Source organism: Lucilia cuprina, chromosome 4, assembly GCF_022045245.1.
Source record: "Lucilia cuprina isolate Lc7/37 chromosome 4, ASM2204524v1, whole genome shotgun sequence".
NCBI lineage: Eukaryota > Metazoa > Arthropoda > Insecta > Diptera > Calliphoridae > Lucilia > Lucilia cuprina.
Genome location: NC_060952.1, coordinates 73,848,964 through 73,874,801, shown reverse-complemented (window position 1 = coordinate 73,874,801; position 25,838 = coordinate 73,848,964). Strand labels below are relative to the sequence as shown.

At 31.1% G+C, this 25,838-nt stretch overlaps 5 protein-coding genes across 8 annotated transcripts; all 5 read right to left on the bottom strand.

The window, feature by feature from the left end:
- Positions 1–795: 795 nt before the first annotated feature.
- On the bottom strand, positions 796–2,054 carry LOC111682439 (ryncolin-1-like). Its single transcript, XM_046949850.1, has 6 exons — positions 1,973–2,054; positions 1,825–1,922; positions 1,731–1,771; positions 1,626–1,671; positions 1,015–1,554; positions 796–959 (listed from the first exon to the last, which is right to left on the bottom strand). Exons 4-6 carry the CDS (start codon positions 1,667–1,669, stop codon positions 839–841), a joined length of 705 nt encoding a protein of 234 aa, XP_046805806.1. The 5' UTR covers positions 1,670–1,671; positions 1,731–1,771; positions 1,825–1,922; positions 1,973–2,054; the 3' UTR covers positions 796–838.
- Positions 2,055–3,922: 1,868 nt separating this feature from the next.
- LOC111682440 (ryncolin-1-like) lies at positions 3,923–10,325 on the bottom strand. Its single transcript, XM_046949441.1, has 7 exons — positions 10,178–10,325; positions 10,018–10,115; positions 9,931–9,959; positions 9,388–9,433; positions 8,784–9,320; positions 8,590–8,716; positions 3,923–4,069 (listed from the first exon to the last, which is right to left on the bottom strand). The coding sequence occupies exons 1-6, from the start codon at positions 10,268–10,270 to the stop codon at positions 8,593–8,595; spliced, it is 927 nt and encodes a 308-aa protein (XP_046805397.1). The 5' UTR covers positions 10,271–10,325; the 3' UTR covers positions 3,923–4,069; positions 8,590–8,592.
- Positions 10,326–11,721: 1,396 nt separating this feature from the next.
- Positions 11,722–14,453, bottom strand: LOC111682443 (fibrinogen C domain-containing protein 1-like). 2 transcript variants are annotated; one of them, XM_023444402.2, is made up of 6 exons: positions 14,317–14,453; positions 14,149–14,249; positions 12,722–12,762; positions 12,618–12,663; positions 12,016–12,549; positions 11,722–11,951 (listed from the first exon to the last, which is right to left on the bottom strand). In XM_023444402.2, the coding sequence occupies exons 1-6, from the start codon at positions 14,383–14,385 to the stop codon at positions 11,831–11,833; spliced, it is 912 nt and encodes a 303-aa protein (XP_023300170.2). In that variant the 5' UTR covers positions 14,386–14,453; the 3' UTR covers positions 11,722–11,830. The 2 variants fall into 2 exon arrangements, with proteins under 2 accessions (XP_023300170.2, XP_046805008.1); XM_046949052.1 differs by lacking the exon at positions 14,149–14,249 and having other exon boundaries at positions 14,317–14,390.
- Positions 14,454–21,142: 6,689 nt separating this feature from the next.
- On the bottom strand, positions 21,143–22,158 carry LOC124419798. The gene is made up of 4 exons (XM_046950465.1): positions 22,036–22,158; positions 21,513–21,646; positions 21,426–21,460; positions 21,143–21,354 (listed from the first exon to the last, which is right to left on the bottom strand). The coding sequence occupies exons 1-4, from the start codon at positions 22,117–22,119 to the stop codon at positions 21,239–21,241; spliced, it is 369 nt and encodes a 122-aa protein (XP_046806421.1). The 5' UTR covers positions 22,120–22,158; the 3' UTR covers positions 21,143–21,238.
- A 1,000-nt stretch (positions 22,159–23,158) lies between these two features.
- Positions 23,159–25,837, bottom strand: LOC111682434 (ryncolin-1-like). Of its 3 annotated transcripts, none has more exons than XM_046950328.1 (6): positions 25,697–25,837; positions 25,544–25,641; positions 25,440–25,480; positions 25,304–25,352; positions 23,428–23,967; positions 23,159–23,366 (listed from the first exon to the last, which is right to left on the bottom strand). In XM_046950328.1, the coding sequence occupies exons 1-6, from the start codon at positions 25,784–25,786 to the stop codon at positions 23,243–23,245; spliced, it is 942 nt and encodes a 313-aa protein (XP_046806284.1). In that variant the 5' UTR covers positions 25,787–25,837; the 3' UTR covers positions 23,159–23,242. The 3 variants fall into 3 exon arrangements, with proteins under 3 accessions (XP_046806284.1, XP_046806285.1, XP_023300160.2); XM_046950329.1 differs by having other exon boundaries at positions 23,459–23,967; XM_023444392.2 differs by having other exon boundaries at positions 25,304–25,349.
- Position 25,838: the final 1 nt, after the last annotated feature.

The following is a 25,838-nucleotide window of genomic DNA, read 5'->3' as shown; positions in this document are numbered from 1 at the left end:
ACAATAGTTCCCCATGAATGATACATATGCCTGTCATTAATATCGGGTGAGATTATTTTCAATTTATAAAAAAACAAGTAAGAAGTTATAGTTATATATGAATTGTTCCTTGTCTCAGATATACTATATATTTAATATTTAATAAAACTGTGGATATTTAAGTAAAATTTTGATGGGGGCTTTTTAGAGGGTCTACGTCAAATGAGGCCCTATAATTATAAAGTTCATCAGGGTCATTAAGATTAGTATAGAACTTGGTTTTGCAGATTTTTGTCGAGATACGAGTATATAAAACATAATTATGAACTTAAAAGCCTTATTTGGCGGTTTCAGTTCTATGGCCCTAGGTGAGATAATGGACCGATATTAACTATTTGCAATAGGCTTCGTCTACAGTACCATAAAAGATAATGTGCCAAATTTCATTGAATTATCTCCAAATTTGCGACCTGTAGTTTGATTACAAGGTTTACAAGCTCTATTAGGGGGTTCAGTTGTATGGGGGCTAGGTGAAATAATGGACCAATGTTAATCATTTTAAATAGGCCTCGTCTACAGTATAATTGAAGATCATGTGCCAAATTACATTGAATTATCTCCAAAATTTCGAACTGTAGTTTGATTACAATGTTTACAAGCGGAAAATGATTCTGAGCCGATTGGTATACTTTAAGGTAGGTATAGGACTAATATTATTGAGCGTTACAAACATCAGCACAAAACCAATATACCTTCCCCACTAAAGTTGTGTAGGGTATAAAAATACATTTTAAACACATTTCAAGTTATTGCATTTTATACGTTATATATTACATACAATTACATTAGAAATAATTATTTATATAGTTCTGCTGCGACGTATCATCATTTTAACATAAGGAAGAGATTCTGAATATTGACGAAATGTTCTCCAAATAACACCTTTGCTAGAATTTACACCATATTTGCCATTGAGATTACTGTAAATGAAAAACTTTAGTTACAGAAATAAATCATTTAAATCCTATGACAAACCTATGATGACAATTCATATACCACCAAGCTCCAGAGTTAACAGTGGCACAACTACTACTATCACTTATATCATTGTCACGATCTTTAGTTGAAAATTTCATGCCTATATGAATACCCAAAGAATTACCCGCTGTTCCCGAGTAATCACCCAATTTCTTCAATTTATACGATTCGGTTTCATTACCTATGGCAAATGCATTATATTTAGCGAAGGCATTAGTACGATTTGTATCTTTCATAAGAATTAATAATTCTTGAGGTCCATTGTATGTTGTTAGAGCGTGTAATTTTTTTAAACCAATAAAAAACTCTCCATCTATGTCACCGAAACCCTCTTCATATTCTTGCCAATCTCTATAGAAATCTTCGGAACCATCTTGACGTTTCTGTATTACTAACCAATCACCGGTTTCAGTTTCACTATCACATGCCACATAAAATGGTTCAGTACTAAATTGTTCGATTTGTATTTTGTAAATGCCACTTCGTTTAGTACAGGCGGTAGCTGTGGCACAATCTTTAGGCAGTTCCTTAGTATGGCTTTGAAATAAAAATAATTATATATATTTATAACAGTGTTTTATATCAATTTATTTTGTATATGTTTTTACCATTTAACATCCATCTTATCAATACGTTCATCAAAAAATGGCATATCTATGTATAAAAAGTTGATATTTTTAACCCCATTGTGAATAATTGGAAATTGATATTACCTTTCTTTGTAGCATTATTGCTTTCCAGTTGTATTTCATTTCTAAAAATATATGACATATAAGTATTATACTAATTATTTAATTTTAATATTACTTCAATTTCAAGTCGTTAAGTGTTGTTTTAATTTCATTAAAATCGTTAAATATTTTTCTTAAAGCCTCTTCTCCACCTTCAATTATAATGTTGTTACACTGCAAGAAATTAACGTTAACAAATTTCAAATAACATCTTTATAAATCACCTGTTCGTTATTTGCCGATGTCTGTTTGAAATAAATTAGAAATACTATACTAAAAGTATAGTAAGACAACAGTTTTAGCTTCAACATTTTAAATTTTGTTCGTTGCTAAAACACTTTGATTTTGAAGTAAAATTTTTTGTTAAAATATTTTAGTTAAACAAAAAAATACTATATATATAGTTCATGTAATATCCCAATAAACCAAAGAACTATGTGATAGCGAAAACGCTATTGCCTTATAAAGGCGATTATGATATCATATCATAGACCCACCTTAAAGTATACCAATCGACTCGAAATCACTTTCTGAGTCGATTTGTATACTTGTGCGCACGCTACAGGTCGCAATTTTCCAGATTTTAGCACGTAAATACTATCGTTTTCGAAACGAGAACGACAATCACTTATAATATTTTTTATCACCTAAGTGATATCGTTTCGATATCGCTATAATATCGTTTGGTTTATTGGGATGCATTCTGAAAAAAACGAACGAATTATACGGGTATTCCCAAACCCCAAAATACCACAAATTATTTAATTATAAATTTGCAGTCTAGTAGTTAGCATTTTTACCACAGCGATAAAAGTATCACAGCAGACATTGAAAGTTCACTACTATTATACTAAGTTCAAAACGTAAAATACGGCAGTATGAATACCATACCGCAGTAGTCCATATATAAGACAAAACATTATTCTATAAACTTGTCCATAAACTAGTCCTGGCCCTAGGTTAGTGTATAGAAAGTTAGTAAACAAATCTACTGACTTTTCAATAGTCTAGTTTATAGTTAGTTAACTGCAGTAGAGTTGAAGAAACTCCGTTTTAACCGGACCACTTCACTCGCCAGATGTAAGTAGTATTTATATTATTAGATCCAGCCTATAGGTGTGAGGAATCTGAGGATATCACATAGAAGTAGATATCTCACCAAGGTTAGATATGAAGTAGCTGCCAAGGAAGCGGTTTCTCTTTAGAAAGTGGAAGATTGCTTCTTCTTTTTCCCTGTCTTTGCAACTGCGACAGTAATCGTTGAAGGAGTGTCCAAAGACTTACATGTCTGCCTATCACACAGTGTCCTGTTATGAGTGATATGATATCAGCCGCGATATGTCCCGCCTTCTTCGACTTATAAGGTATCTTGTCGGTTCTTCATTAAAGGAAGGCCACAATATCTTGGCCCCTTTACATGTGTCTATAGTATTCCACCTTTTAAAGAAAGAATCTGTGGATACCGCTCTTGATAAAACCTAATGGAGTTGTTACAAAAACGGCTCATTTGCTGTTAATTATCAAAGTTGTCTCTTTAAGCAGGGACCCAAACAATTGTTGGGAAGACGGTGAGATATATGTACTTATCATAGCTTCTTCACAGAAGACACCAGAACCAACACCGCAGTTTCTTTTATAATCATCTGTATATCCGGTGGTATATTCGCTTTGTAGGAGTTGTCTGGATGAGGATGAAGGGCACACTATATCTCATCGTTTCTGTAATTTCATTGAATTATCTGAGTAACGATTTTACGTTACTTACTCTACCTCTATATTCTCTCTTTTCTACTTGTTCTTCTTGCAGGTATTTTTACAAGGAGATCAACTTGGACCCCAGTAAAGCTTGTCGAATTTTTATGAATTTTAAATAATTACATACTTATATCGAATTTTATCTGGATATTTAACTTATTATGTATATGGTTAAAATTATCATAAGTTATGATATAAATTATGTACCGATTCTAAAACATGCGGATTGCTCTACTCGTCAGTGATTTTCGGAAGTGAATCTTATATGGAAACTTTAATCAAATATAGGCTGATCCGGAAAAATTTCGCATAATGATTCATATATATCTTATAGCTTTATTCGTGATTGAAACATTTGTGGTTAAGTCATTTTCGAAAGTTGACCTGTTTTGGGCCGATCTGAAAACATTTTTACAGAGTAAAATAAAATATATTAATTTCGTTTGTTATCCCGATATATGTATGTATTAATCAAGAAATATAGTGGACCTTATATAACCATTTATTAATTTAATTATCTTTATATATACATATGTATGCAATATTGCGTAACAAACAGACATAATCTATATATATAAAATTCTAACGTTACTGACTGACTGACTGACTGACTGACTGATTGACTGATTCATCATCGCACAGCCTAAACGGTTAAAGCTAAAGAGCTGAAATTTGGACAGGGGGTTGGTCTCCCACCAAATAGATCCACTAAGACGGGATTTTTGGAAATTCGAATGTTTAGGGGGTAAAAAAGGGTAAAAACGGGTAAAATCGGTAACCTCATATCTCCTAAACTAGAAAAGATACAAAAATAGTTTAAAGCTTATCGTCGTTCATTTAAAAAATAAGCGGACAGGTGTCTGGTACTTTTTTCAATTTCGGCCCCTTTAGGGAATAAACGGGTAAAAACTGTATTTTGGTACTTTTTTTGCACCCCATGTATCTTTAAAACCAGTGAACATTCAAACAATATTTTTGACTCCTTCATAACTTGACGAAAAAATAAAAATATAAATTTAGTACTTTTTGGTTATTCGGATGTTTAAGGGGTGAAAATTGTACCTATTTTTGGTACTTTTTTCATAAAATATTGATTTTGGTTTATTAACTTATACATATAAATACGTAATAATGGGCTCCCACTACGATGTTGCAACATTTTGGAATAGAATTTTTATTTCGTTAATGAAATTAAGCATGTAGAGCCCGGAGTAAATGAGAATCTATAAAGGGGGACTTTTTGGTACATTTTCGTTCTTCAAAAGGTACTTTCTGGATTTTTGTATAATATTGAACCTAGAAACATGAAATTAAGCATGTAGAGCCCGGAGTAAATGAGAATATATAAAAGAAGAATTTTTGGTACTGTTTCGTTCTACAAAAGGTACTTTTTATGAGAATCTATAAAAGGGGACTTTTTGGTATTTTTTCGTTCTTCAAAAGGTACTTTTTGAATTTCCTATAATATTGAACCTAGAAACATGAAATTAAGTATGTAGAGGATGGATTAAGTGAGAAACTATAAAAAGGGACTTTTGGTACCTTTTCGTTCTTCAAATGGTACTTTTTGGATTTTTGTATAATATTGAACCTAGAAACATGAAATTAAGCATGTAGAGCCCGGAGTAAATGAGAATCTATAAAAGGGGACTTTTTGGTACTTTTTCGTTCTTCAAAAGGTACTTTTTGAATTTCCTATAATATTGAACCTAGAAACATGAAATTAAGTATGTAGAGCCCGGAGTAAATGAGAATCTATAAAAGGGGACTTTTTGGTACTTTTTCGTTCTTCAAAAGGTACTTTTTGAATTTCCTATAATGAAATTAAGTATGTAGAGGATGGATTAAGTGAGAACCTATAAAAGGGACTTTTGGTACTTTTTCGTTCTTCAAATGGTACTTTTTGGATTTTTGTATAATATTGAACCTAGAAACATGAAATTAAGCATGTAGAGCCCGGAGTAAATGAGAATCTATAAAAGGGGACTTTTTGGTACTTTTTCGTTCTTCAAAAGGTACTTTTTGAATTTCCTATAATATTGAACCTAGAAACATGAAATTAAGTATGTAGAGCCCGGAGTAAATGAGAATCTATAAAAGGGGACTTTTTGGTACTTTTTCGTTCTTCAAAAGGTACTTTTTGAATTTCCTATAATATTGAACCTAGAAACATGAAATTAAGTATGTAGAGGATGGATTAAGTGAGAACCTATAAAAGGGACTTTTGGTACTTTTTCGTTCTTCAAAAGGTACTTTTTTGGATTTTTGTATAATATTGAACCTAGCATGTAGAGCCCAGAGTAAATGAGAATCTATAAAAGGAGACTTTTTGGTACTGTTTCGTTCTACAAAAGATACTTTTTGAGTTTTCTATAAAATTTAACCTAGAAACATGAAACTAAGCATGTAGAGCCCGGAGTAAATGAGAATCTATAAAAGGGGACTTTTCGTTCATCAAAAGGTACTTTTAGAATTTTTTATAATATTGAACCTAGAAACATGAAATTAAGTATGTAGAGCCTGGATTAAGTGCGAACATATAAAAGGGGATTTTTTGAAACCTTTTCTTTCTTCAAAAGGTACTTTTTGGATTTTTGTATAATATTGAACCTAGAAACGTGAAATTAAGCATGTAGAGCCCGGATTAAGTGAGGACCTATAAAAGGGGACTTTTTGGTACTTTTGCATTCTTTAAAAGGTACATTTTGAATTTTCTATAATATTGAACCTAGAAACATGAAATTAAGCGTTTAGAGCCTAGATTAAGTGAGAAACTATAAAAGGGCACTTTTTGGTATTTTTTCGGTCTTCAAAAGGTACTTTTTGGGTTTTTTATAATATTGATCCTAGAAACATGAAATTAAGCATGTAGAGCACGTAGAAAATGAGAATCTGTAAAAGCGGACTTTTTGGTACTTTTTCGTTCTATAAAAGGTACTTTTTGAGTTTTCTATAAAATTTAACCTAGAAAAATGAAATTAAGCATGTAGACCCCGGAGTAAATGAGAATCTATAAAGGGGACTTTTTGGTACTTTTTCGTTCTTCAAAAGGTACTTTTTGAATTTCCTACAATATTGAACCTAGAAACATGAAATTAAGTATGTAGAGGATGGATTAAGTGAGAACCTATAAAAGGGAACTTTTGGTACTTTTTCGTTCTTCAAAAGGTACTTTTTGGATTTTTGTATAATATTGAACCTAGAAATATGAAATTAAGCATGTAGAGCCCGGAGTAAATGAGAATATATAAAAGGAGACTTTTTGGTACTGTTTCGTTCTACAAAAGGTACTTTTTATGAGAATCTATAAAAGGGGACTTTTTGGTATTTTTTCGTTCTTCAAAAGGTACTTTTTGAATTTCCTATAATATTGAACCTAGAAACATGAAATTAAGTATGTAGAGGATGGATTAAGTGAGAACCTATAAAAGGGGACTTTTGGTACTTTTTCGTTCTTCAAATGGTACTTTTTGGATTTTTGTATAATATTGAACCTAGAAACATGAAATTAAGCATGTAGAGCCCGTAGTAAATGAGAATCTATAAAATGAGACTTTTTGGTACTGTTTCGTTCTACAAAAGGTACTTTTTGAGTTTTCTATAAAATTTAACCTAGAAACATGAAATTAAGCATGTAGAGCCGGGAGTAAATGAGAATCTATAAAAGGGGACTTTTTGGTACTTTTTCGTTCTTCAAAAGGTAGTTTTTGAATTTCCTATAATATTGAACCTAGAAACATGAAATTAAGTATGTAGAGCCCGGAGTAAATGAGAATCTATAAAAGGGGACTTTTTGGTACTTTTTCGTTCTTCAAAAGGTATTTTTTTAATTTCCTATAATATTGAACCTAGAAACATGAAATTAAGTATGTAGAGGATGGATTAAGTGAGAACCTATAAAAGGGGACTTTTGGTACTTTTTCGTTCTTCAAAAGTTACTTTTTGGATTTTTGTATAATATTGAACCTAGAAACATGAAATTAAGCATGTAGAGCCCGGAGTAAATGAGAATCTATAAAAGGAGACTTTTTGGTACTGTTTCGTTCTACAAAAGGTACTTTTTGAGTTTTCTATAAAATTTAACCTAGAAACATGAAATTAACCATGTAGAGCCTGGAGTAAATGAGAATCTATAAAAGAGGACTTTTCGTTCATCAAAAGGTACTTTTTGAATTTTTTATAATATTGAACCTAGAAACATGAAATTAAGTATGTAGAGTATGGATTAAGTGAGAACATATAAAAGGGGACTTTTTGAAACCTTTTCGTTCTTCAAAAGATACTTTTTGGATTTTTGTATAGTATTTAACCTAGAAACGTGAAATTGAGCATGTAGAGCCCGGATTAAGTGAGGACCTATATAAGGGGACTTTTTGGTACTTTTCCGTTCTTTAAAAGGTACATTTTGAATTTTCTATAATATTGAACCTAGAAACATGAAATTAAGCATGTGGAGCCCGGAGTTAATTAGAATCTTTAAAAGCAATCAGGGACTTGAGTAAATGAAAATTTAAACTGGAATATTTTCTGGTACTTTTTGAATTTTCTATAATATTGAACTTAGGAACATGAAATTTAATAAAATAGGTCCTTTGGTACTTTTTCGTACTTCACTGGTACTGGTACTTTTAGAGCTTTCTAAAATATTGAATATATAAACATAAAATTAAACACGCAGTATCCCAATTGAACGAAAATTGAAAAAGCATACTCTGGTACTTTTTTGTTCTTTTACTAATACTTTTCGAATTTTCTATAATATTGAACCTAAAAATATTAAATTGGATATGTAGCTTCCTGATTGTATAAAAATCTTTATGCGATTTTTTTGGTTTCTGGTTGAAAATTAAACATGCGTCATTCTGATTTAATGAAAATGTATAAAAAGGCACTGTCTGGTACTTTTTCGTTCTTCAACTGTTTTTTCTAATTTTCTGTAATATTGAGGCTAGAATCAATCAAACTTAAAGAGTTCTCTAAAAGGGGAATTTTTGATATTGCAGATATATATATATATATTTACAATAATGATATTTATTTTATTCCATTACGATGAGGGTAGCGAAGCACACTGGGTATAGCTAGTTAACTATATAGTTCTACTGCGACGTATCATCATTTTAACATAGGAAAGGGATTCTGTAAAACCACGAAATGCTTTCCAATTAATACCCTTGCTATTAGTATTTTCACCATATTTTCCATTCAGATTACTGTGGAAAAAACACAATACATACTATAAGGAACATATGTATAAGATATAACTTGTAATCCACAAACCTTTCATGACAGTTTTTATACCACCAAGCTCCCGTGTAATTATTAGCACAACTACCATTACTTTTATCGTTATCATGATCTTTAGTTGAAAATTTCATGCCAACATGAATCTGCAGTGAATTTCCAGCTGTTCCTGAGTATTTTCCCAACCTTTTCAGTTCATATGCTACCGTCCCATTGCCTATTGCAAATGCATCATATTTGGCAAATGCTTTAGAGTTTTTGGCACCTTCCATCACAATCAGTAACTCTTGAAGTCCATTATAAGTTGTTAAGGCGTGTAATTTTTTCAAGCCTATAAAGAATTCTCCCTCAATGTCGCCGAAACCATTTTCGTAATCCTGCCAATTTCTATAGAAATCCTCGGAACCATCTTGCCGTTTCTGCACTATCAACCAATCACCAGCTTCAGTTTCACTATCACACGCTACATAAAATGGTTCTGTACTATATTGTTCGACTTTTATTTTATAAATGCCACTCCGTTTGGTGCACGCAGTAGCTGCAGCACAATCTTTTGGCAGTTCCGTCGTATTACTTTAAAATAAAGTGAGCCATTTAAACATTATTCTTATATTATTCTTTGTTTTGAAAAAGTTCTTACCATTTTTTAGGCATTTTATCAATTCGCTCATCAAATATTGATATGTCTATTAAAGAAGAGAAAATAATTTATTGGACTCAACCAATTATGGATATAGAAAAACATGTATGTTGTTGGTAAACACCCAGAAAAGGTTAATATGGTAATGACTTTGGACTAGACTATAGACTAGACTATAGACTAGACTATAGACTAGACTATAGACTAGACTATAGAATAGACTTTAGACTAGACTATAGACTAGACTATAGACCAGACTATAGACTAGACTATAGACTAGACTATAGACTAGACTATAGACTAGACTATAGACTAGACTATAGACTAGACTATAGACTAGACTATAGACTAGACTATAGACTAGACTATAGACTAGACTATTGACTAGACTATAGACTGGACTATAGAATAGACTATAGTCTAGTCTACTATGTAATTATTACTATTTCAAAATTTCACTTTTCCATGCCTGGTTTGTGTACTTTAATTTGATTTGCATTAAATGTCGATTCACTGAAAATGAATAAATTTTAATTTTCTCACCTTTCATGCTGTCCTCTTTCTCTTCATTACTGAAAATGTTATAGTGAAATTAGTATAATTTATTTAATTTGTATCTATCGATAATACTTAGATTTTAACTCTTCCACTATATTTTTTATTTCATTAAAATCGTTGAATATTTTTTTGAGAGCTTGTTCTCCACCTTCAATAATAATGTTTTTACACTGTAAAAGTTAATTTTGAAAAATTCTTTATGACACACTTATAATGTTTTATCAAAAAATACCTCTTCAGATTCAGCATTGACACTTGCATTATATATAACAAAATATGCAAATATTATACTAGAAATATATGAAAACGTTTTTAATTTAAGCATTTTGAAATTTTTCTCGTAGTTGCGATTACGTTAAATTCTTAATAAAGACTGAAAGTGTAGACGAAAGTGGAGAAATACTTAAAGGTAAAAGCTTTGTCTTTTTATTTAATGTATCGCTTTTATATTTATTTTTAAATTAAAAGTTAAGTGCAGAATAAATTTGTTTTAATTAAAAAAATACCAAAATGTATTCCATATAGAATTATTTTCATTAAGCAATATATGGTATAACTGATGGATCCTAATTGATTTCGGAATGAAGACTTTTGTTCATATAAAAATTTTTTATGTCGATTTTTATCCCTGTGAAAGTGTCTTTATATTTGGGCGGTATGTGTAATTATGGACCGATCCTCATAAAATTTTATAAGCAATTCTATAAAACATGTTAATGTCAAAACTCATCTTTGTATTTTTAAGACAATAATTAGCATTAATGAAATTTTTTTAAGGCGAACTTAACTTAAATCTTGTAGACCGATTTTGTTTTATATAGAACATGTTTATATCTAATATCATCGTTGATCTCTCATTTTTATGCCAGTAATTAGCGTTAAAGTAATTTTCTAAAGAGGGTATTATATATAGGGTGAGGTGAGTTACAACCATAGAGAAGAAACATGTCATTATTTTTTGAAAACATAAAGTAGGATCTTCACACATATGAATTCAACATACAACCTGTTAGAGTTCCCTACAGCCATTTATCATAAAATGTTGTTCGTACAACGTCTTCGCTGTACTCAAAGTTGCCACACAATATTGTGTGGCAACTTTTTTCAATTTGCAATAAGAATTTAAAATAGTGGCAACTCCGTTCAAAATTATTTTCCGAACGTTTAAGCCGGCTTAGCTTTTAAGCCGAAAGAAGTCGGCGGCGTCGCGTCTTGCAAAATATTACCGGCGGCCATCCGCCGCCGATTTGAGCCGTTTTGGCTTGTATCTCTGCGTTAAAGTCGTTTTCGCAAGGTGACCCCATATGGGGAGTAGGGTCAATTATGAACCGATATAAAATTTATAAACTTATAAAATTTGGTAAAAAGATTCTGGGTTATATATATAACGTATTTATGCCGAATTTCATTTTGAGATCAGTAATAAGCGTTAAAATCTTTTTCTTAAGGGGACCTTATATGGGGAGTGGGGTCAATACTGGACCGATCCTCCTAAAATTGTGTATAAAGATTTTGGGTCACATGAAACTTATATATGTCTATGTAAAGTCATTTTCAAAAGGGGACCTTATTTTGTTTCACCTAGTCCCCATACAACTGAACACGCCGAATAGGTCTTTCATAATTATGTTTAATATACCCATTGCCAAAAAGCTGCCAAACCAAGTTCCATACTAGCCTTCATGACCCTCAAGAATTTTATAATTATAGGGCCTCATTTGACCCAGCCCTCAATATCATTAAAAAATAAATGACTTAAATATATCTGGGGCAAGATACAATTCAATTTAAATATTTTATTATGACAACTAAATCACATTTTATTTTTGTAAAAGGTGTAGGTATTATATGGTCGGCCTCGCCCGACTATAATTTTTTACTTGTTTTAGAATTGTCGCCGTCTGATCATCATTTTTGCATGTTTTATCGAGACATTATAGCCGCGGAATGATTGCCATGTAATGCCTTTAGCATAATTTGTATCGCCATATTTGCCATTAAGATTGCTGAAGAAATGAATTAACTTATAAATTATTAATGCTATAAAAACTATGTTAAAAACAAACATACCTTACGTGACATTTCTTATACCACCAAGCACCAGTATAAACTTCTGCACAATTCGATTCATACTCATCATTATCACGATCTTTGGTGCTAAATTTCATGCCCAAATGCGATATCAAACAATCGCCAGCATTTCCCGAATAAACTCCTAAATGCTTCAAAGCATACATTTCACTTTCATTGCCAACAACAAAATTACTATATTTCGCCTGTTTAATTTCGTTATTATCTTCCAAAACGATCAATAACTCCTGTGGTCCATTGTAATTGGTTAGGGCATGCAACTTGTTTAGACCGATAAAGAATTCTCCTTCAATATTGCCGAAACCGTTTTGATATTCGCTCCAATTACGATAGAAATCCACAGAACCATCTTGTCGTCTTTGTATTAAAATCCAGCCGCCACCTTCAGTTTTAACATCACACTCGACCAAAAATGGTTCACTGCTGTATTTGGGCAAGAGAATTTTATATATGCCACTACGCTGTGTACAGGAGGTGGCTTCGGCACAACTTTTTGGAAGGACATTGGTTTTACTTAAAAAAATAACACATTTTAATAAGTATGATGGGAATAGGTTTAAAAAAAATTTTAGTTTATTTACCATTTGGCTGGAAATTCATCATAACGTATGTCGAATATAGATGAATCTGTGAAAATGTTTTCGGAATTATTTATTATGTATATAACGATGAAATTTATAGTTACCATTTACTATACTCTCAAAGCTATTTTGGTATTCTTCAAATCTAAAAAGTTGTAATGAAAAATATTGATTTATCTTATTTATATATGAATTTGTGTGAAGAAGCTATAACTAAATATGGACTGAATATCAACAAATTCCTAATTATGAGTTAGTTAAACTTTTTTTTTGACATTTAACAAGTAAGAATTTTTCGGCTGTGCCGAATTTTGAAACTAGTTATGAGAGTTATATGTGTTTTATGAGACGAACCTTATATGGACCGATTATCATAAAATTTGCTAGGGACATTTTGGTTCATATAAAACCTTTTTATGTGGAATATAATTGATGTTACACTTGCTACACTTGTATGGGGGCTATACGAAAACATGGATCAATATGGCCCATTTTTAATATCAAAGAAACTGCATAAATAAAAAAATATTTATGCAAAATTTCAGCTCCTTAAATCTTACCATTCGGACTCTATCGTGCTTTCAACAGACAGATGGACGGACATGGCAAGATCGTCTTAGAATTTAATAAGGACCCAGAATATATATTCTGTTATGGGTCTATGGCTACAAACGGAAAGACAAAATGAATATACCCCCCATATTTTTTGATGGTGGGTATAAAAAGGTTTCCGATTTAAAAATCTGTATAACAGTTTTTCGTTAAAAATTATTGTAATTCAACTTCTATTAGGTTTCAAAAAAAAAAAAAAACAGATATCCCCACGTTCCGAATATAAAATGATTCTTTAAGATATTTTATAATAAGTTTGTTTTTGAGATCAGAAAAATATCTCCAACAGTGTGATAGTTTCCGAAGATCCCAGATATTTTTACGATCCGAATCTTCTATAATTCCATCAGACATTCTATCAGATTTGCAAAAAGATTCATGACATTGGGTTTTCAAGATCTCGTAGTATTGTATCTACTAAGGACTCGTACCTGAACCCAATAGATTCATTATTTCAAGGGGCCATATGGGATTTTATCGCTTATATGGTTTTACATTCGTAATGTTATCTTGAGTAATATTCCCCTTGAAGCCGATTATTACTGAATGGCCTGGTAACTACTTGATATAAAGACACATGAATAGTATTCAGTTAAGGCACTTTAAGAATCCAATGCGGTCTTATGAGTAACCTTATCATTATTACCCGACTAAAGGCAATTATGTTATATTTATGGCAATTCAGTTTAGACATTCGTGCTTTCGCCTAAAGTCTAGGGTTGTGAATAGTAAGCGGTCAGGAATTTTTCGACTTCTGATTTTTTAATATGAATTACAATCAATTTTGATTGGATTATTACGGGGTCCTTGATATTCCATCTGTGACCAGTGCCTCAAAGTTTTTATAATTACACCGATATTAACTAAATTTGACACAAGTAAGTTCTAAATTATTATTGTTCTTTAATAAATTCTTTACCTTGAGTTACACTGCTCAAGGCCATTTTTAAGGTCATTCAAGTTGTTAAAAATCTTTTTAAGAATAACAATCTCATCGACATACGTTACCGTATCGGATCCCTACAAATATTAATGACATCATTAAAATTTTATTTAAAAAAGTGAGTTTATTTAATTTTTTAACAACCTCACATTCATGACCAAATACGACGCCATTGATAACAATTAAACTTAATATTAAAATATTTAAATTCATATTTTTTATCGCACAAAAAATATACACACAAACAAAATCAGGAACTTTATAAACCAGAGGCTGTATGAAAACTGAATGAAATTTCTTGGATAAATTTGTAATTTATAAGCATTTTTAGAGAACAAAAAAAATTAAAAAGAACAAAAAATACTTTTAAGAAATGATATGAGGTGAAGAACTGTAAATATGTACGTATACATATAGAACTTAAATACGAGGGTTATCCGTAAAGTTTAATTTTTTCCTTAGTTTAAAAGAACATTTTGCAACTAAAAGAATTTACATATTATTATAAATTTTTACTAATATTCATGAAAACTAACATTGATAAAACAGTAATTCGAAAAACCCATTAGATCCGAACAATCTTAAAATCAATATATTGCAAAATGTATATTATATTGGGTTAATTTAAAGTAAAATTAAAAAAAAAAAACTAAAAATTTCAGAATTTTGGAAATTTTTGGGCTGAACTCGGATGGATACTTTGACTTTGATCAATTTCTTGGCAATATTTGAAAAATAAATTAAAAATCTAAATGTTAAATGATTTTATTTTAAAGATAAACAGTAGCGCCTACGAGTCTTCTAAATTTGATATGAGCATATTAAATATAATTATGAACTTAAAAGCCCTATTCGGCGGGTTCAGTTGTATGGGGGAAATAATGGACCGATGTAAACCATTTTCTACAGGCTTCGTCTACGGTATCATAGACGATTATGTGCCAAATTATCTCCAAAATTGCGACCAGTAGTTTGATTACAAAGTTTAAAAGCCCTATTCGGGGATTCAGTTCTATAGTGGCTAGAGTGAAATAATGGACCGATGTTAATCACTTTCAATAGACTTTGTCTACGGTAGCATAAAAGATCATGTGCCAAATTTCCTTGAATTATTTGCAAAATTGCGACCTGTAGTTTGATTAAAATGTTTACAAGTCCTTTTTGGCAGGTTCAGTTGTATGGGGGCTAGGTGAAATAATGGACCGATCTTAACTATTTTCAATAGTCTTCGTCACTGGGATAATAGAAGATCATGTACCAAATTTCATTATCATTATCTAAGCCTTATTGGGGGGTTAAAATGTATGGGGGCTAGGTGAAATAATGGACCGATCTTAACTATTTTCAATAGTCTTCGTAATAATAATATAAGATCATGTCATCATTATCATCTTCTAAATTGCGACCTGTAGTTTGATTACAAGGTTTACATGGACAGACAGACGGACGGACATAGCTAAATCGACTCAGAAAATGATTCTGAGCCGATTGGTATACTTTAAGGTGGGTATAGGACCAATATTATTGTGCGTTACAAACATTAGCACAAACCCAATATACCCTCCTCATTAAAGTTCTATAGTGTATAAATATGTATGAGTAGTCCTATGGTACCCAAGCGAGTACATCAATATTTATAAAAATAAATTAAGGAACGAATTTTTAACAATATACTAATGAAATTATCTGTTTTTAGTAAAATTCTAATTTATTCATATCAAAATGGAAAAATTTGACATCAAATTGCAAAAAATCGAAAAATTTAAAAACTTTGTTGACAAACAAATTTGTTAAAATTTATATTACTTTATATTCGGTACTAAGTATATTCTAAAGAGTAAATAGATTCTAAAGTAATATTCCAAAAATAAAATTTTACAAAAAACTTAATAATATGAATAACCTCGCATTATAAAACCAAACGTATTTTGGTACCCAAGTAGGAACGAATGGGTTAAATTACCTTTACTTACTTTACTTAATCGTAGAGGCATTTTTATTCTATAATTAATTTATTGTTATCAATATTTTATACTGTAAAATGTTGGAGGTTTTTGTGATTTACACATTCTTTGTGTTGCGGGGATTTACCGTTTATTTGTTTGTTTATTATAATTTCAAAATTAACTCATACATGTGTGCACGGTTGGGTGTTGGGTATACTTGACTATAGACTCTATAAACTCTTTTTCAGTCTAGTCAATAGTCGAATCTATAGTTTAGTTTGTAGTATAGTCTAGAGGGTAGTCTATAGTTTATACTATATTTAGGGTAGTCTAGAGTTTAGTGTTGGGTATACTAGACTTTATACTTGAATGTAGACTCTATAAACTCTATTTTAGTCTAGTCTAGTTAATAGTCGAATCTATAGTCTAGTTTATAGTATAGTCTAGAGGGTAGTCTTTAGTTTATACTATAGGGTAGTCTAGAGTAGACTACACTATACTATAGACTAGTCTATAGTCTAGTCTATAGTCTGGTCTGAAGTATAGTCTATAGTATAGTATAGTGTAGTCTACAGTCTAGTATATAGTCTAGACCAAAATCTTGTCTATAGTCTAGTCAACAGTATAGTATTTATAAAATTCGTGTATAGTCTGTAGTCTGGTCCATACTCAAGTCTATAATCAAGTGCATAGTCTAGTCTATAGTCTAGTCTATAGCCTAGTCTATAGTCTAGTCTATAGTCTAGTCTATAGTCTAGTCTATAGTCTAGTCTATAGTCTAGTCTATAGTCTAGTCTATAGTCTAGTCTATAGTCTAGTCTATAGTCTAGTCTATAGTCTAGTCTATAGTCTAGTCTATAGTCTAGTCTATAGTCTAGTCTATAGTCTAGTCTATAGTCTAGTCTATAGTCTAGTCTATAGTCTAGTCTATAGTCTAGTCTATAGTCTAGTCTATAGTCTAGTCTATAGTCTAGTCTATAGTCTAGTCTATAGTCTAGTCTATAGTCTAGTCTATAGACTAGTCTATAGTCTAGTCTATAGTCTAGTCTATAGTCTAGTCTATAGTCTAGTCTATAGTCTAGTCTATAGTCTAGTCTATAGTCTAGTCTATAGTCTAGTCTATAGTCTAGTCTATAGTCTAGTCTATAGTCTAGTCTATAGTCTAGTCTATAGTCTAGTCTATAGTCTAGTCTATAGTCTAGTCTATAGTCTAGTCTATAGTCTAGTCTATAGTCTAGTCTATAGTCTAGTCTATAGTCTAGTCTATAGTCTAGTCTATAGTCTAGTCTATAGTCTAGTCTATAGTCTAGTCTATAGTCTAGTCTATAGTCTAGTCTATAGCCTAGTCTATAGTCTAGTCTATAGTCTAGTCTATAGTCTAGTCTATAGTCTAGTCTATAGTCTAGTCTATAGTCTAGTCTATAGTCTAGTCTATAGTCTAGTCTATAGTCTAGTCTATAGTCTAGTCTATAGTCTAGTCTATAGTCTAGTCTATAGTCTAGTCTATAGTCTAGTCTATAGTCTAGTCTATAGTCTAGTCTATAGTCTAGTCTATAGTCTAGTCTATAGTCTAGTCTATAGTCTAGTCTATAGTCTAGTCTATAGTCTAGTCTATAGTCTAGTCTATAGTCTAGTCTATAGTCTAGTCTATAGTCTAGTCTATAGTCTAGTCTATAGTCTAGTCTATAGTCTAGTCTATAGTCTAGTCTATAGTCTAGTCTATAGTCTAGTCTATAGTCTAGTCTATAGTCTAGTCTATAGTCTAGTCTATAGTCTAGTCTATAGTCTAGTCTATAGTCTAGTCTATAGTCTAGTCTATAGTCTAGTCTATAGTCTAGTCTATAGTCTAGTCTATAGTCTAGTCTATAGTCTAGTCTATAGTCTAGTCTATAGTCTAGTCTATAGTCTAGTCTATAGTCTAGTCTATAGTCTAGTCTATAGTCTAGTCTATAGTCTAGTCTAGTCTATAGTCTAGTCTATAGTCTAGTCTATAGTCTAGTCTATAGTCTAGTCTATAGTCTAGTCTATAGTCTAGTCTATAGTCTAGTCTATAGTCTAGTCTATAGTCTAGTCTATAGTCTAGTCTATAGTCTAGTCTATAGTCTAGTCTATAGTCTAGTCTATAGTCTAGTCTATAGTCTAGTCTATAGTCTAGTCTATAGTCTAGTCTATAGTCTAGTCTATAGTCTAGTCTATAGTCTAGTCTATAGTCTAGTCTATAGTCTAGTCTATAGTCTAGTCTATAGTCTAGTCTATAGTCTAGTCTATAGCCTAGTCTATAGTCTAGTCTATAGTCTAGTCTATAGTCTAGTCTATAGTCTAGTCTATAGTCTAGTCTATAGTCTAGTCTATAGTCTAGTCTATAGTCTAGTCTATAGTCTAGTCTATAGTCTAGTCTATAGTCTAGTCTATAGTCTAGTCTATAGTCTAGTCTATAGTCTAGTCTATAGTCTAGTCTATAGTCTAGTCTATAGTCTAGTCTATAGTCTAGTCTATAGTCTAGTCTATAGTCTAGTCTATAGTCTAGTCTATAGTCTAGTCTATAGTCTAGTCTATAGTCTAGTCTATATAGTCTAGTCTATAGTCTAGTCTATAGTCTAGTCTATAGTCTAGTCTATAGTCTAGTCTATAGTCTAGTCTATAGTCTAGTCTATAGTCTAGTCTATAGTCTAGTCTATAGTCTAGTCTATAGTCTAGTCTATAGTCTAGTCTATAGTCTAGTCTATAGTCTAGTCTATAGTCTAGTCTATAGTCTAGTCTATAGTCTAGTCTATAGTCTAGTCTATAGTCTAGTCTATAGTCTAGTCTATAGTCTAGTCTATAGTCTAGTCTATAGTCTAGTCTATAGTCTAGTCTATAGTCTAGTCTATAGTCTAGTCTATAGTCTAGTCTATAGTCTAGTCTATAGTCTAGTCTATAGTCTAGTCTATAGTCTAGTCTATAGTCTAGTCTATAGTCTAGTCTATAGTCTAGTCTATAGTCTAGTCTATAGTCTAGTCTATAGTCTAGTCTATAGTCTAGTCTATAGTCTAGTCTATAGTCTAGTCTATAGTCTAGTCTATAGTCTAGTCTATAGTCTAGTCTATAGTCTAGTCTATAGTCTAGTCTATAGTCTAGTCTATAGTCTAGTCTATAGTCTAGTCTATAGTCTAGTCTATAGTCTAGTCTATAGTCTAGTCTATAGTCTAGTCTATAGTCTAGTCTATAGTCTAGTTTATAGTCTAGTCTATAGTCTAGTCTATAGTCTAGTCTATAGTCTAGTCTATAGTCTAGTCTATAGTCTAGTCTATAGTCTAGTCTATAGTCTAGTCTATAGTCTAGTCTATAGTCTAGTCTATAGTCTAGTCTATAGTCTAGTCTATAGTCTAGTCTATAGTCTAGTCTATAGTCTAGTCTATAGTCTAGTCTATAGTCTAGTCTATAGTCTAGTCTATAGCCTAGTCTATAGTCTAGTCTATAGTCTAGTCTATAGTCCAGTCTATAGTCCAGTCTATAGTCTAGTCTATAGTCTAGTCTATAGTCTAGTCTATAGTCTAGTCTATAGTCCAGTCTATAGTCCAGTCTATAGTCTAGTCTATAGTCTAGTCTATAGTCTAGTCTATAGTCTAGTCTATAGTCTAGTCTATAGTCTAGTCTATAATCTAGTCTATAGTCTAGTCTATAGTCTATTCTATAGTCTATAGTATAGCCTATAGCCTAGTGTTTAGTATAGTCTATAGACTAGTCTACAGTCTAGTCTATAGTATAGTCTATAGTATAGTCTGGTCTATATTCTTGTCTATAATCTAGTCTATAGTCTAGTTTAAAGTCAAGTCTATAGTCTTCTTTGGAATAGTTTATAGTCTAGCCTATAGTCTAGTATATGGCCTAGTCTATAGTCAAGTAAGTAGTCTTGTGGATAGTCTGGTGGAGTCCAATATATAGTCTAGTCCATATTCTAGTCTATAGTTTAGTCCATAGTCAAGTCAATTGACTAGTACATAGTGTAGTCTATAGTCTAATGTATAGTATAGTCTATAGTGTATTATATAGTCTAGCTAAGTCTAGTCTTATGTCTAATCTACAGGCTAGTCTATAGCGATTAGTTAGTACTTTAAAACCTAAATAAATAGTCTAATGAAAAAATCAGTTTATACGTAAAATCATTAAAAACTATCGGCCTTATTCACAATGAAAAATGATCTGCCTGAATTTGATGAATCTGAATATAGTCTAGTCTATAGTCTAGTCTATGGTCTAGTCTATAGTCTAGTCTATAGTCTAGTCTATAGTCTAGTCTATGGTCTAGTCTATAGTCTAGTCTATAGCCTAGTCTATAGTCTAGTCTATAGTCTATAGTCTATAGTCTAGTCTATAGTCCAGTCTATAGTCCAGTCTATAGTCTAGTCTATAGTCTAGTCTATAGTCTAGTCTATAGTCTAGTCTATAGTCTAGTCTATAGTCTAGTCTATAGTCTAGTCTATAGTCTAGTCTATAGTCTAGTCTATAGTCTATTCTATAGTCTATAGTATAGCCTATAGCCTAGTGTTTAGTATAGTCTATAGACTAGTCTACAGTCTAGTCTATAGTATAGTCTATAGTATAGTCTGGTCTATACTCTTGTCTATAATCTAGTCTATAGTCTAGTTTAAAGTCAAGTCTATAGTCTTCTTTGGAATAGTTTATAGTCTAGCCTATAGTCTAGTATATGGCCTAGTCTATAGTCAAGTACGTAGTCTTGTGGATAGTCTGGTGGAGTCCAATATATAGTCTAGTCCATATTCTAGTCTATAGTTTAGTCCATAGTCAAGTCAATTGACTAGTACATAGTGTAGTCTATAGTCTAATGTATAGTATAGTCTATAGTGTATTATATAGTCTAGCTAAGTCTAGTCTTATGTCTAATCTACAGGCTAGTCTATAGCGATTAGTTAGTACTTTAAAACCTAAATAAATAGTCTAATGAAAAAATCAGTTTATACGTAAAATCATTAAAAACTATCGGCCTTATTCACAATGAAAAATGATCTGCCTGAATTTGATGAATCTGAATATTTTTAAATATCTCAAATATTTTATTAGTTTACAATAAATAAGTATTCCAGTCAATTTCTTCTAGACCTTATTTCCGCAAGGGATTTTTATAAATACATATTTGTATTTAAAATATTGGAGTTTTTCACAATACGAGTCGGCAAATGTATTTTGCTAGATTTCGTTTTCATGATAATCTTTTTAAATTGATTATTTGGTAAAACTGAAATAAAAGAATAAAATTTATTATTTAATGTACAATATTATTTTATTGCGCAATTACTATGTCATTACCCTTTCTATAATGCATTACATTCGTATCAATTGGGCTAAAGAAGAAATAGTTTGTTATTTGTCTTACAAAATAAAACATTTATGTACATAGCTGTTAATGTGGCCATCATATTATTTAAGCCTTTTGCAGTTACACCATGGACATCCTTTGACATGTCCAGTACATCGTTAAATGCTTTGGAATAGGTATACAAACCAACTTCTAAAATAGGCTTCGTCCACTAAAAATTGGAAAAAAAAGAAATTAGAAAGTTCTGCATAAATAACCCTAAATCTCAAAAACGTAAATCTTTTTAGGATATTTATGATCTGTTATGTCCGACTATATAATCTTACTTTTTTACTCTTCTTTTGACAAGTATACGGTCTAGTCTGTTGTAAGCTGTGAACTAGTCTATTGACCTCTTTATGGTCCAGTCTTTTTACTATATGTTTAGTTTAATATTAATGAATTTGTTTATTGTATTTTTAGTCTTTTGACTAATCTATATATTTTGTATAGTCTATACATTACCATAAAACCGGAGGCAGAGAATTCTTATAAACAAGTAGGCCCTGTAAACATCAGGGTCTTACATTTTATAAAAACAATTATCACTTTAAAACTTACATCTAAACCGGATTTATCCGCAATAATATTTTGTATAAAAATTGGCGAAATTAAAATGAATAGAAATAATTTAAAACTATACATTATTTTATTCAAAAATATCTTTACACTACAAATTGGAAAATGCAACTGAATGTAATAGAATTTCCAATGAAGTAACAAGTTAGAATGTATAGTCAGCCACGGGCACCATATGACACCCTACATCAGTGAGTATGTTAAAAATGTGGATTACTTTTTTAATAATAAAGTATTTAATTAGTTTTTTAACTAGGTCTAGGGTCGAATGCCCGCTTTACACGATCACACATGTAATATGATATGTCAAAATTTTGTGTAGAAGAGTACGGATGGAATCGTCTAAACGCAATATGTTATGAAACCATCACACATTAAAAGAGAATAGGGATGGAAAATTTGACAAATGTATGGCTATAGACTAGCCTATAGTCTCATATATAGTTTAGTTTACAGTCTAGTCTATAGTTTAGTCTATAGTCTAGTCTTTAGTGTAGTCTATAATCTAGTCTATAGTCTAGTTTATAGTCTAGTCTATAGTCTAGTTTATAGTCGTATGGCTCTCTTCATTTTTTGAAATATTTCAAAAAAAAAAAAAAAACAAGCAATCAGGGATGTATTTTTAATAAACACATACAAAATAGTGAAACAGCTGTTTCCATCTGACTCTGTTATTGTTTTATATCAATCGTGTAAACACAAAAAATATAAATCATACGACTTTTATTCTATTTATTGTTATACGGATAGAATTTTATTTTACTTTTTCATTAGAAGTGTGATCGTGTAAAGTGCCTAGACTTATATATATCAAAATAAATTTTGCCGATTTCCGTTTCATTTCGTTCTTGGGTCAAAAGAAGTGTATGTGCCAAATTTTTATAAACTTATTTTGCAAATTACGATCTGTAACGTGATCACAAATTTGCATGGACACAGAGACGAACGGACAGACAGACATAGCTAAATCGAATCAGTGATTTTTAACCGATTGTTATACTTTATAGTGGGCGAAGGACCAATATTTTTGGGTGTTACAAACATCAACACAAACGCCTAGAATCCTCACCACTATAATGGTGTAGTATATTAAAATTGCAATAAATTACGATACAAAGTTTATTTAAAATTATACTTGGGGTTTTTTTCATTACAATTACGATAAGTTATACGGTTGGACTAATTTTAATTATATATTTCTACTGCGTCGTAACATCATTTTAACATAAGTGAGAGAAACATTATGACCACGAAATGTTTTCCAATTGATACCTTTGCCATGAGTATTGTCGCCATATTTGCCATTGAGATTACTAAATATATAAAGTATTATTAGGACAAAATAAAATATTTCTCCATTATATATTTTTGTACCTGTTATGACAGTAAGTATACCACCACGCACCTGTATACGAAACCGCACAACTACCATTAGGATTTTCATCATTGTCACGATCTTTTGTGGAAAATTTCATGCCAATATGTCGTTGAAAAGAGTTTCCTGCTGTTCCAGTATATTTTCCCAATCTTTTCAATTTATACGATTCTGTTTCATTGCCTATGGCAAATGCATCATATTTCGCATATGCTCTGGTCGCATTAACATCTTCCATAACAATCAATAACTCCTGCGGACCATTGTAATTAGTAAGAGCGTGTAATTTTTTTAGGCCTATAAAGAACTCTCCCTCAATGTCACCAAATCCTTTTTCATATTCCAGCCAATCTCTATAGAAATTCACTGAACCATCTTGACGTCTTTGTATTACCAACCAATCACCGTTTTCGGTTTCATCATCACAAGGTACATAGAAAGGTTCTTTGCTGTACTGCTCTACTTGAATTTTGTAGATACCACTGCGTTTTGTGCAAACAGTGGCGGCAGCACAATCTTTGGGTAGAGTTGTCCTGTGGCTTTAAAAGGAAATTTCATGTATAGAATGCTTTAAAGTATATATTATATTTTAATTCTGCCTATTGCTCCTATTACTACCTCCTATTTACCGCACATATTGGTGCCGTATCCTCTTCAGATTGTATAAATCAAATAGAATTTCTATGCTGAGTCATAGTTATTTTCATATGTTTAGATAAATCCCTTACTTTTGAAAATTATCTCGATGAAGGACATCAAATGGTCGTACAAAAAGCGTTTTTTAAAAGTCGAAATCAAGAGAGCATTGTATACATTTTTAAAGATTTAGTAAGAATGGAGAACTAACATCATGTTTTCGAGTTATCGTGATTATTAAGGTTAAGGTATATTGAAGAAGAATGGAAATATGACAGATTTTGTTATATGTTATGCTACTTACTGCCGGTCCATACTAGAAAACTTTTTGGAAACTTTTGGTTTTGAGTGAGGAAGAAAGAGAGACAATATAATTCATCTCTGTCGCGGTACGGAGTTTCCCGTACTCGGTAACTTGTTTTGTTATTGTTCTCATTCCTATAACAAATCAATGCAATTAATACGTAGTTTCTGAAACTTCAAAAAAAAAAAAAAAAAAAATAAGAAAACGTTTATTTACAAAAGTTTCCTAGTGTGAACCGGGTCTTAGTTAGTTAGGTAGATAGTTAGTTAGTTAGTAAGTTAGTTAGTTAGTTAGTTAGTTAGTTAGTTAGTTAGTTAGTTAGTAAGTTAGTCAGTAAGTAAGTAAGTAAGTAAGTAAGTAAGTAAGTAAGTAAGTAAGTAAGTAAGTAAGTAAGTAAGTAAGTAAGTAAGTAAGTAAGTAAGTAAGTTATTTAGTTAGTAAGTTAGTTATTTTGTTATTTAGTAAGCTTGTTAGTTAGTTAGTTAGTTAGGTAGGTAGTTAGTTAGTTAGTTAGTTAGATAGTTAGATAGTTAGTTATTTAGTTAGTTAGTTAGTTAGTTAGTTAGTTAGTTAGTTAGTTAGTTAGTTAGTTAGTTAGTTTGTTAGTTTGTTAGTTTGTTAGTTTGTTAGTTTGTTAGTTTGTTAGGTTGTTAGTTTGTTAGTTTGTTAGTTTGTTAGTTTGTTAGTTTGTTAGTTTGTTAGTTTGTTAGTAAGTTAGTTAGTTAGTTAGTTAGTTAGTTAGTTAGTTAGTTAGTTAGTTAGTTAGGTAGTTAGTTAGTTAGGTAGTTATTATGAGATAAACCAGATATCCTATTACATAAATCAAGTAAAAAGAAAAGTTTCGTACGGTGCACTAATTCACCTAATCACATGAACTAAGTGTGACAGTTGCTGAGCATATGTTGTAGCTCTAAGCATGTTGTATATTGTCTTACCAGTGTTCAGGTATCTGATCCACACGCGCATCAAAAAATTGCAAATCTGCTAATGAAATAAATTGTAAAATTAAATACTGGAATAAATATTTGATTTTTTCCCCTTTTTAGTAGTTTTAAATAATATTCATCTCACCGTTATCCACACATTTGTTGCATTTCTGACAGACTCCATCACTACAAAATTCATAATAATCTGTTAAAAAAACATATAAAAAATTGTAATAAATTTTAAATTACTTTGTTTTCAGATCTCTAACTATGCTTTTAATATCCTCAAAATCATTGAATATTTTTTTGAGTGCACGATCTCCACCTTCAATTAAGATTTTGTTACACTGTAAAAATTAGTTTTTAGAAAGTTTTTAATTAAGATATATAACGCCCAAATACCTCCTCTGCATCCGCTTTAATAGTTTGAAATTTTAAAAAAATTAGAAAAATTAAAAACAAAATGCACGAAACAATTTTTAATTTAAACATTTCGTAGCAGTTACGTTGATGATAAGTTCACGGATTCTTAATAATAATTAAA